Source organism: Protopterus annectens, chromosome 14.part0 (genome assembly GCF_019279795.1).
Source record: "Protopterus annectens isolate FY-2018-M chromosome 14.part0, PAN1.0, whole genome shotgun sequence".
Taxonomy (NCBI): Eukaryota; Metazoa; Chordata; order Ceratodontiformes; family Protopteridae; genus Protopterus; species Protopterus annectens.
The window spans coordinates 963765566-963777806 of NC_056748.1; the positions used below are offsets into that span (position 1 = coordinate 963765566).

General features: G+C 35.2%; 1 protein-coding gene across 3 annotated transcripts in view; it reads right to left on the minus strand.

The window, feature by feature from the left end:
• RASSF4 (Ras association domain family member 4) overlaps nt 1–12241 on the minus strand; it is a 1767318-nt gene that overhangs the window by 160094 nt on the left and 1594983 nt on the right. For all 3 annotated transcript variants that reach the window (XM_044056757.1, XM_044056756.1, XM_044056755.1), the window contains exon 9: nt 457–578. In XM_044056757.1, coding sequence (XP_043912692.1) covers nt 457–578 — 122 coding nt within the window. The remainder of the gene's footprint in view (nt 1–456; nt 579–12241) is intronic.

Consider the following 12241-nt stretch of genomic DNA (forward strand, 5'->3'; position numbering starts at 1 on the left):
ATGAATGGAATTTCCATGCAGGAACAGTAGAGGGCCGCTTGTACATGCAAAAACGGCCCTATCCTGACTCGCACAGCGGCCATATTGCATGCAGGAGCTGCTACACTGTACCTGCAAGGAATTTGGTGGTTCATGAATCTGGCTGATTGTCAGACCTCAGAAAGTAATCGTAAGTTCTTTGTTTTTAAAAAGGCAGTAGTCAATTCAAGGTAAATATTTTATGGAGATTTATGGAATGCTGGGCTATTTTAAGACAGTCTTTCATTTTTTAATGATACTAGGTGTTTATTTGGTGAATCAGCACTCAAGAAATGAGTGTCATGACAAGATTAAACTTGCAGAATTTATTAAACTGAATATGTTATTTCACTGTAAATGTTATCTTTCTCAAAGTTTCCCCTCTGATACTTATACATGTGTTTAAAAAGCTATGACTTCATGAGAAGCCTTTCTTACATCATAAGTAACTTCTTCACCAAGGTCAGCTTCCATCAGGAATAGTTTTGCTATCTTCTCACAAGGTCCATTCATAATCCTGGAAATGAGTGGGTAGTCCGTACTTTTCAGTTTTGTCTTCTCTAAAGAAACAGAGAGAAGGACTGTGAGATAGATACAGTCTTACAACCTACAAGAGTTAAGAACTACTGAAAACAAAACAAGATAATCATTTGCATTCATTATGGGAAGAGCACAATAATTACACTTTAGTGCTTATTTCATATGGGTATAGGTACATGTGTTTATGGGCGTGTGTGCATGTCTACTTGTGCAAGAAAACATTCTTGTATGCATATAAGTGTGTGTGTGGGGGGGATGAGTGTGTGTGTGTGTGTGTGTGTGTTTAACTTATTTGCAGAGTTCAATAAGTTACATGCGAATCTGCTGCTGATGGTTCTCATAATATCATGGTAGATTGTACCATTTTGTAGACTCCACAGTGCAGAACATTACACATAACATAGTACTGTTATGTGTAAAATAACATAGTACTGTTATGTGTAAAATAACATAGTACTGTTATTGACAACTATTGATGAACTGCTGTGCAATACTATCATATGTAATCTATGTAACTGTACTCACCATTAATCAGTGATTAAAGCAACATGATTTAAAAAGCAATTCATGTTATATATGAACTAAGCAAAAAAAGTCCAAAAAAACTGCACACAAATTCTAATGCAATTTAAGCCATACATCTTAAGATATTTCATTTTTTACAATTAATGGATGTACGTTACATTTTATAATTTGTTAACTCTATGGAATTCATACATATCCTGTTCCTTGTTGTATGCAAATTTGGAAAAAGAGTGATACAAAAAAAAGGATATTAAATTTAAGATGATGCCTCAGGTCATATTTCACTAGAACATCAAGAACCCTTTCCCTGAAATCAAACTGCATTCTCTTTAATACAAGAAATTCAAATACTTAGAAACCAGAGCAAGTTGCTCTGTATCTAAAATGTGCATGCTTTGCTCCTGATTTTTATGGGCTGCCACTGACTGTAACTTCTTACTCTCATCACCTAATTGTCTTTCCTATTTAAAAACATGAGCAAACATTACATTGTGTGTGGTAAACCACATTAGCAGCCGAACAAAGCAAATGCTCTGCTGATCATGAAGATGCCTGTAGAAGGATTTGCTGCATAATGAGGATTAATATTAACCTTGCATCCCTTGCAAGGTCTAAAACAACACGTAGCCATGTGTTATAATTACTTCTCATTCAATTAACCATCTTTATTTTGTTCTGGGAGACATTTTGATGACTTTTTTGCACTCGTCAAAAATTAATGGTTTAGGCTCAAACACTTTTACTAATTGTTTACTTATTTAAGGATTCATTTTTTTTTACTAGGTATGTGGGTTGGTTCTTTGATCCTTTTCAGCCACAACCCAAGTGCAGGACAAACAAAAAATCCATATAAAATTGTTCAACTATTACATAAGTACACAAGTTGGTTATACTGCTTTTATACTCGGTTAGTGGGAGTGAGTACAGTCATTGATTACTAAGAGAAGATGCTATTGGAGCACAGCTACCTCCAGCACAAGCATTAACATTTTGAGGACTCCCAGCAAATGTCAAGGTAGGACCCTTGGACACTTTTAGTCTATGTATCACCCTGTCTCTGCCAGCTTCATAAGCAGACTTTTAGTTATGCTGTACAGCTTTGGAAATAATGTGCACAGATTGTGCTTTAGCTACTATGATCTTCTGTTATGACAGGCCTGTTACCTCACTTTGTTGGCATATCTCGTACAGGGACATTCACAGTGACTGAGTTGTTGTACTGTATCATCATTGCAACTAAATGCCAATGTACAAATCTTGCCTGAGGTGAAATGGTGCTCTAGGCAATGGCTTTGTGGCACCCCCACCAACTGCATACAGTTTCACTCCTTCACACATATCTTCCACTGCACCCCCTGTGCTCCCCACACCACCCCATATGCATTGCTTGTTTCTTCCTTTTCTCACATTTTGCCTTAATCTTCAGCTTTTTCAAGATGCCATGGATTTCTATATGATGTGAATTGCATTTTAATGTCTTCACAACCTTTTCATCCAATGAGGTTTGAACAAGAATTAAGATTAAGGAAGGAAATTCATTGTTATTATTCAACTTTACCTTTCCTTGCATCCTTTCAACACACCTTACCTGGTCAAGGCAGTGCCACAATAACTGTCAGAAATAAATCAATTAAGCTATGGGAACCATGGGGTTGTAAATAATCTGAGGTACATTTTAGAGCATTTTCACAATGTTTTGATCCAGTGATAGCTTGAACAAAACTCATGAGGAAGAAAAGTTCAGAGTTTTGTTTTCTTTGAAGAAGGACATAAGTTGTGCCCATTGCTTAAAGTTTAAAGATGACAAAATAGTATCTCACAATAAACAAACAAGACAAAAGGATACATAAATCCATCTGGGAATACTGCCTCCCCTTCCTACTTCTTGCCCCCACCCAAAAAAACCTACCACTGAATGTGCATCTATCTGGTGTTCAATTGGAATAAAAGCAAAAGTTCAAAAGACCACAGTTGTTCATTTCAAGTGACTACTGTCATACGTATGCATAACATGTCTCCCTGCTCCTCACTCCTACCTCCTTCATCAAAAGACAGACACATGTACATGCATTTGATGTGAATGAGGAAAACGTGAAAAAAAATGACCTGCTAGACTGTAGACTGCTCCTACATAAGATATAGTAACATTCTTTGCACACCTCTGAGGCCTATGAAAAGAATAAAATGAAACAATGACTATATTGTTTCCAGCCCCAGTGCAAGTTATAATGAAATAAAAAAACTCCTGTGCACACCTCTGAAATTTGATTGTGAGGAAAATTAAAGAAGCACTGAAAAGATATCACCTCCCCCACAGAAGCTACAGTGACTTCCTCTTCACACCTTTGAGCAAGGGTGGCTTTAGAATGGGTGCGGCTGAGGGCAGAAACTACTAATATATCCATGTCAAAATCCATTTATACATTCTGACTCCTTAGCCACTTTAAGGGTCAGAATGTTCTTTTAAATATGTTATGCTTTATTTTTGAAAGGTAATTACTTATTAACTGCTTTTTAAATGCAGAGTGTGTGTGTTTGTGTATGTGTGTGTGTGTGTGTGTGTGTGTGTGTGTGTGTGTGTGTGTGTGTGTGTGTGTGTGTGTGTGTGTGCGTGTGTGTGTGTTTGTGTATATGTGTGTGTATAAATATATACACACACACACACACACATATATATATATATATATATATATATATATATATATATATATATATAGATCTACTTCAGTAGATCAAATAAAAATAACAAAATTCAAAATACAGAGATGAAAATCATGGAAATGCATAACCAGAATAGTTTAAAAGATTGAAACCCATAATATTGAAAATTTAACTGCAGAAGTGATGTACCACTCCTGACACCTGTGTATAATTAAAAAATAAACATACTTTTTAATTTCATAAAACAGAAGTTTGTAATTAATTACTCCTCAATCCATTTTGAAGATATTGTATTGTAGTAATACATGATTTAAAGATGCAGAACTGTCTTTTTCTTAAACAACTGTTTCACATTTTCAATGGTGTAGCTAAAGGTTTCCAAAATTCCATTGAGGTATAACTGCTACAAAACAAATTCAAACCGACTATGACTTTGTAAAAGCTTTTGCTTTTTAGGTGAAGGAAGACTCTTACTTTGTTTACTCAATTCTATTCCCTAACTAATATATTGATCAGAACACATAAATCAGTAGCACACTTTCCCAGTAAGCATCTTAGCCTTCTACGTCAAGCTTCAACTGACTTTTGTGTCATTGGCAGAAACAAAGCATTGAATTCATATACATTCCAAAATGATACTTGAAAAAGAGGCAGAAATCTAGTGAAAGCAGTAGTTTGAGTGGTAAAGTTGTGTGCTTTTCCTAGTATATACCAATCAGCAAAGTACTTTATTAACACTTTCCCTTCAGGTGGAAACCTTTCTCGTATAGTTTGGAATGCTGGTAAAACTTTATCTTCGCTTAAGAAAGTTAATGCTGCTAGTGTTTTGATAAATAACTGAAAACTTACTGAAGAGTTATATAAGGAAGCTAAACCTAGAGACTGAACTTTCTGCCATATGTTTTGCCTAAAGTGGAGAAGCAACCTTTAGAAATAACTCCATTAATATTTAGCTTAATGGACTTTACTGCAGCAATTTCAAAGTCACATAGAATGAAATTTACATTACTTTTGTAACCATTGGTAGTAAGTAAATGGAAAACACAATGCCACATAGGACTGTAAGCTTTTAATGACTTTTTAAACCTCAGACAGTATACAAAAGGTACAGACTTACTATAACCTCCTTATTTAACCAAACCATGGATGATGTATAATTGTCTGCAAATAGTTCCTTTATAAAAGTATGTTCCATCCATGAATCAAATCGTAGCTCTACTTAAAACAAACAAGTTGCTAGCAGTAGTAAACACCAAAACTGTAATATCAGTTATTGTCAAGCACTATCTTTTCAAGAAAATATCCAACTATTAAAGGATAATTACTAAGATCAGTGTTATCCAGTGTTAATGGATCATCACTAAGTACTTTTACACCTTTTCTTTGACCTCTGTTTACCTGCTATAAAATAGTTTTCCTGTTTGGAAAAGCTGCAGCAAAATCTAGAGATATAGAAGCCATAAAGTTATCTACAATCAAACAGGGTGTATCTCTTGACAAAGATGCTCTCTGTTTTAAATCATTACAAAATAAGCACTTGTGTACTTCAGAAGGGTCTCTGCAATGGTAGTGTGCAACTGATTTTACTAGCGCTTCACCATTAGCAGCACATATTGTAACATCTCTACCCTTACATTTGACTGTAGAGTTGTACTTACAAGCCCAGTACTTTTTCATTTTAAAACTTTTTTCCATATGATATATGTATCCTTCCAAAATTAGCACTTCTTTGCCTTTTTGAGATTTATTAGTCCCCCATGTTTTTGCTGGTATGCTGCACAAACCATTAAAGTTATACAGACATATATAGGTAACACATTGATTTCAGTGAAACTGAATCGTTTTTCAGTTTAAGTGTTGATATTATAAACTTTCATAGTTGTGCATTTTCATGATATTCATCTTGATATTTTGAATTTCATTATTTTGTTAATTTGATCTACTGAAGTAGACACACACACACACACACACACACACACACACACACACACACACATATATATATATATATATATATATATATATATATATATATATATATGGTTCCCCTTCATATGATCGAATTTCTCTAAACTCGAAAGTCACAAACCGAAACCAGAATCTCGAATTAAAAGAAACTCGAAAATATGAAAGGAACAAAAAAAAAATTTAATACCTTTCAAATGTTTTTGCAGGGAGGTTTCGCCCCCTTGCACCCCCTACACCCCCCTACTTAAATATACCTACTCTGAGATCGCACTGTAGTGAAGGAAAGGGAAATCTCCCATTCCACGCTATACGCGTAAATGCAAAATGGAAGATTTTCCATTCCTCCGCTATAGTGCGGTCACGGAACATTCACATTTAAACTGCTAGGGATCAGGGGGACCTGGCCCCCTGCAATAAGGTAAGTTGCGTTTTTATTTCTTTAAGCCTAAGGCTCCCATTCAGAATTTCGAGTGAATGGAAGTTCGAGATTCTGGTCTCGAGATTATGAATTTCAAGCTTCCATCCATTCGATCTTGTGAAGGGGAGCTATATATATATATATATATATATATATATATATATATATATATATAAAACTATACGTATATTTATATTTATATGCATATATATATATATATATATATATATATATATATATTTATATATATATATATATATATATATATATGTATATTTATATGCATATATATATATATATATATATATATATATATATATATATATATTATATATATATATATATATATATATATATATATATATATATATATATATATATATATATATATATATATATATATATATATATATATATATATTTATATATTTATCTAACTATATGTATATTTATATTTATATGTATATATATATATATATATATATATATATATATATATATATATATATAAAACATAATAGATATATGTGCCTGGCATTGTTGTGTGTATGCAGAAATAAATCTCAGTGATGTCTTTACACATTTACCTTCAGAGAAAATGGTGGAATCCCAATTCACCTACTGTAAGTCTTTAAGGTGCTGGGGGAAAAAAGAACACACAGCTAGACACACACAGACAATGAGGCAGCATGCAGATGACGTCTCACAGAAAAGCCACAATCAAGACCTGAGCTAGCCTAAAGCATTATGTGATGGCAGAGCTACTCACTGCACCGCTGTAGGAATGACAAGTTGCTTTCAAACGCATCATCTTCCTGCAGCACCACTAAAGATAGCCACATATAACTTATTTATTTTTATTTATTTATTTGACTTTTGTTTACCAAGATGGTCCGACTGGTTCAGAAAAAGACCCATTTTCAGTGGATGCCTGGGGAGAAAAGCTCCAGATTCAGACTCTACTTTTCAAAACATTATTAGCAGTGTAAAGCCATAAGGTACAGTCTTAAAAGTGCAATTATAATGAAATAGAACAACAAAATAGTAGATGCATTTTGAATGATGTAGATAACTAGACATTTTTACATGATATAAGATACACATTGAATATTTACATGTTAGTTGCAAGCAATCATAGGCTTAGAATATCAGCTAAGAATATTTATTAGGAGGGGTAGAAATGAGATAGTGAATTAGTGGGAATGGCGATAGTAAGAGGTGGTAGGGAAAATTAGCAGGAAGGTGGAGATAGGGTGAGGGAGGTAAGGTAGCAGTAGAGTGGAGGAAAGATTAGGGTGATTTTGGGATAGTATGAAAGAGGGAGGCAGCAAATAAGTTAGGACTGGAGAGGAAGATTAGCCTGGGTTAGTGCATGGGCACTGCCAAGAGTTATTCGTGTGTTGCCTAAGGGATGTTTTGAATGTTGTTAGGTTAGAAGTAGTTCTTATTGGAAGTGGGAGTAAGTTCCACACTTTGGCTATGTAGTGAGAGTACAGGCTTTGTCCAGCTGATTTGGAGGGTTTGGCGATAGTAAGAAGTTTCTTATCTTCTGACCTCACGGTTCTGTTTGGGTAGTATGGTTTGATAACGGTATTTAGAGCTGGACAAGCCACTGGTTTGTAGACCATGTTGTGTAGTATTAGCATTTGGACAAAAAGTCGGTAATTGGGGAATTTTAGCCAGTTTAATTTTAGTACAGATAGACAGTAGTGTGATCTGACTTTAGAACTGGTGGCAAATGTGGCCACTTTATTGCAGCACTGTTCCATTTTGGACCTAGTGGATTTCTGTAGGTTTCTAAGTATAGGTGCTTCATACAGCAGAGAAGCTAGAAGGAAAGGTTTTGCAAGGGTAGTTTTTGTGGATGAGTTTGGAGTGTGTTTATGTAGAGTGTCAGGTTTTTAGTGGGTTTTCTTTATATTTTGTTGAACATGGAGATCAAAGTTTAAATAATTATTTATGACAACACCTAGCAGTTTAGTGTGGTGGACTTTTTCAATAGTGGTATTGTCTGCAGAGTGGATTTTGAAATAACTTAAGTCAGTAGCACAGTTTTTTGGTTAAGTAATAGCTAACAATTAATAAGCCAGGATTCAGTAGCAGAAAGTTTGTTGAGTAATGGTGGGAAGTAGGCTTAGTGCTGAGGAGTAATGGTGGGAAGTTGGCTTAGTGCTGAGGAGGTGCAGATTATCATGGAGTCATCTGCATATTGTATGAGTGCTCCACTTGAAGAGGCAGTACTTAGGTCATTGGTAAATATGTTGAATAGTAGGGGTTCCAAGATAAATCCTTTTGGGACTCCAGTGGGGGTTAAGTAGAAAGGGGGGGTGTACTATTTGACCATTTCACTGCTTGCTTTCGGTCATATAAGTAGCTACGGAACCATTTAGGGTAGGAGGGGTAAGGCTTAAGTTAGAGAGCTTGTTCAGGAGGAGTGAATGTGAGATGGTGTCAAATGCCTTTGAGAGATCAAGAAATAAAGCAGATACAAAACGGCCTGAGTCTCTAGCTCTGCTTACTGATTCAGTGAAGTCTAAGAGGGCTGTTGATGTGCTGTGGCAGGACGAAAACAATGTTGTGTAAGGTTGGTGTTTTTGATCGTAAGTGAGCAAAATTATAGCTAACTCATTACTCCAAAATACAGGGGAACCAATTCTCCCCCACAAAGACACACAAGCATAATGACAATGTTGAAGATGTTTGGGATAGAAGGTAAAAGACATTAATTATAGCCAGCATGTTACCTCTCCATACACAAAAGTGTTTTTGGCAAATAGCAGTACATTGAGCAACACCAGTACTGCCACAATGCATCAGTGACTTTTGTTTATAGCAGTCATCAGAAGCAATACATACCTGTCACTGTCTCTAATTTCATACAATGGCCCTAATTCATATTTTTGCCTTTTTGCCTAATAAAAACTTTGACTTGTTGATAAATCATTCAGGATTGATACAAAATGTTGTTCTATTAACTATGTGAATTAGAGTAATATTTAAAAACTATTCCTGATTTTGAACATTTATTCTGCTGTTATTTTTGGCTTTGCCAAGAACTTTTGAACAAAGAAATTAAGACTTGTATTATCTGGTGTCCTGCCACCAAAACAAATAAACCATCCCTGAAGATCATGACTATATGGTTGTCTTAAAATCCCAGGTAAGCACTGACATTGATCACGCTGGGATGCCGATCTTTAGCACTTACCATGTCAAAAAACTCACTACTGTCTTTATCCTAACATTGTAATATCATATCCTGTTCAAGATAAAGCATGTAACTGAAGAATGAATGATATTTTTCCCCTCCTCATTTCCCCTAACCAGCTTTTGTAGGGTCCCCACACAGTCAAGGATCATTAGGAGGTCCCCCGCAATTGTGGGTATCATAGGTGCCTATAGCTGCTGGCTATGATTTTAATTTTAGCGCAACCATGAACATTGCATTAGTGGTAAAACATTTAATGAAATTATTTAGACTTCTACATGATAAAACACTTTTACAAAAACCTGAGACATCTTTGAGTCCTGAAAGAGAAATGGTGAGAGTCCTTGGGATTCTTCATCGTAAGAGATCTAATTACCTACCTGGTTTATTATGTACTCAAGATTGCTGCACAAGCTTTTGTTGGCTTGACAAACATCTAACAAAATATCAAAGTAAGATAACTTGCTGTGGGTGGTGGCCCACCCCCAAGCTTCACTGGCTACTTCATTACCTTTCAGTGTTTCCAAAAACCTAGCGATTATTCCCTTAATAAGCTTAAATTCTGATGTTAAAGTAAAGTCTATGAATGTCTGAAAAGTGATACTCCTTTTGAGAAGAAAGTCTGTGAAGTCAGCCTTCTCAGCTTCTATAACAAATGCAAATCTGGCATTTCTCTCTGCCATAACCTCTGCATAAGCATGCTCAGTATCCATTTTCAAGGGGATGAATGAAACAGTAAGTTCAACGCACTTTTCACCAAAAATAAGTTTCTTCTCTGGTTAGGAATGGCAGTCTGGCTAATCACTCTAAATGATCCTGTGTTTGGGATTTTTTCAATACATACATTTTTTTGGACATCTTCTTGCAAATATTATTGTATGTGCATTTTTGTATTCTGCATTGATCTATCCATTTTGTCTCATTCCAGGAGTATCTCCTTCCTGAAGAGAAATTGTTATTTAAGGAACTGCATTGTGCCCTCTGACCTTAAGAAAATGACCCATAGTGCCTTTTATTATACAGATGAATTCCCAATGCTAAATCTCATAAGAAGTGTGGTGATTGAATCAGGTTGTTCACTTGTTCTGACTTAAGCAGCTGGATGTTGACTAGGGTAACCTACTACTATCAAATGATGAAAATATAGTTGGACTGAAGTGGCCAAATGTGACCTTCTCTCCATTGTTTCTATCTTTGTCTCAATTAATTAATGCCAGATCCATACATAATATGCTGAATTTGGAAGCATTTCATTCTGTTGACCAAGTATTTATAACCAAGTCTTGTCAGTATGATGATTTTTGTGTCCAGATGGGTTTTGAGTTACTCAGAGCTCTTTTATTTATTTTAGTTTGTTTACCAGGGTAGTACATTGATAACTACAGACCACTTGCATTCACAGCCCAGATGAAGTGTTTCACAAAAAAGAAAACAGAACAAATTCACAAACACAGGGTAATCACAGAAGGTAGATAATCTCATATATAACTGATACAATATGCAAATAATATTAGCAGAGTAGAAAATGAAATATGAATTAATTTTAGTAGTAAATATTAAAGGGAAGTAGCAGCTGAGAAGAGAGGGTCAAATTAAAAGTGATGCAGGTGAGGAGGGAGTTAGGTTATATTTCCAGTGGAAAAGCACTTGCAGTCAGATTTTTGATGAATATGCCTTTTCAGCTGAACTCTGAAGGTGGGGAAAGAGGGAACTTCTTTAAGGTGAAAGGGGGGATTGTCAGAGTTTGGGTGCAAGAATGTAGAAAGAATGGTTGGTACAGTGCAGTACAGTTTAGTTTGGGGTGTCTCTGGAGTGAGGGAGTTAATTGAGAGATGCTGTAGAGGCTGTAAGGCATGGTTTTATTATCAAGTTTGGTTGCAAGAGTTAGAAAGGCACCTCGATGAAGTAGTTTGAAAACAAGGCACCCTAGTAGTTCAGCTCTGTTGGAGACAGGTAACCATTTGGCCTTGGAGAGGGTGGTGCAGTGGTACTCCTGAAGGGAGAAATTGGAAATGAAACTGCAGATTTTGTTTTCAAAGGATTGTAGAGTGGATGAGTTTTTTTTTAGAGGTTGTGGCTATGATGCAGGGCCCATACTCAAGATGAGCAAGGAGGACTTCTTTATCTATTGCAAATCTAACTGGTCTGAAGATAAAGGAGGATATTTTCCAGTACTAGAATAAAAGAGAACTGATCTTTTCCTGGTGTTTTCAATGTGGCTTTGGATGTTTAGTGACTATTCTAGCCATAAATCTAAGTATTTAAAGGATGTGGTTGTTTCTATTTGGCAGCCATTATGATTTGCGATGTTGAGATTTTTAGGAGGCTTTTTCAACTTTTTTTGAGATTACAAATATACTTTTTGTTTTAGAGGGGTTTAGAGTAGCTTATTATTTTAGGAGAAAACGAAAAAATAAAAACAACTACTGAACAGCAAAAGCGAAAGGAAACTCCACGCAGCAAACTGCCGAAACAGACCAGATAACGTACTTGATAACGTACTTTTTAATGTATATTAAGTTTATTAAAAAACCAACAATGTTTTCGTCCTCCTGAATCGGAAGACTTCTTCAGAAAAGACGAACAGACAGTCCAAGCTTTTTTTAAAAACTTTCCGCTCAAAAATTCAAATGTTTTAACCAATCAATGAGTGTACTAATAAAGTATGTCTCAAAAATTAAAGAGCCATACACAAGACTTGCTAAAACACACTAGAGTGCGCGTAATCAATACATAATAAATAAAATGCACAACAGTATATAAATAAATGAATGTATACACCTTGAAATTAAATATTAAATATTGATAAACAATAACTAAAATAGCAAAATGTAAACCACATAAACATACACGCAGTTTATATTGGAGCACACATTAAATGTTCTTCAAACACAACATAATAT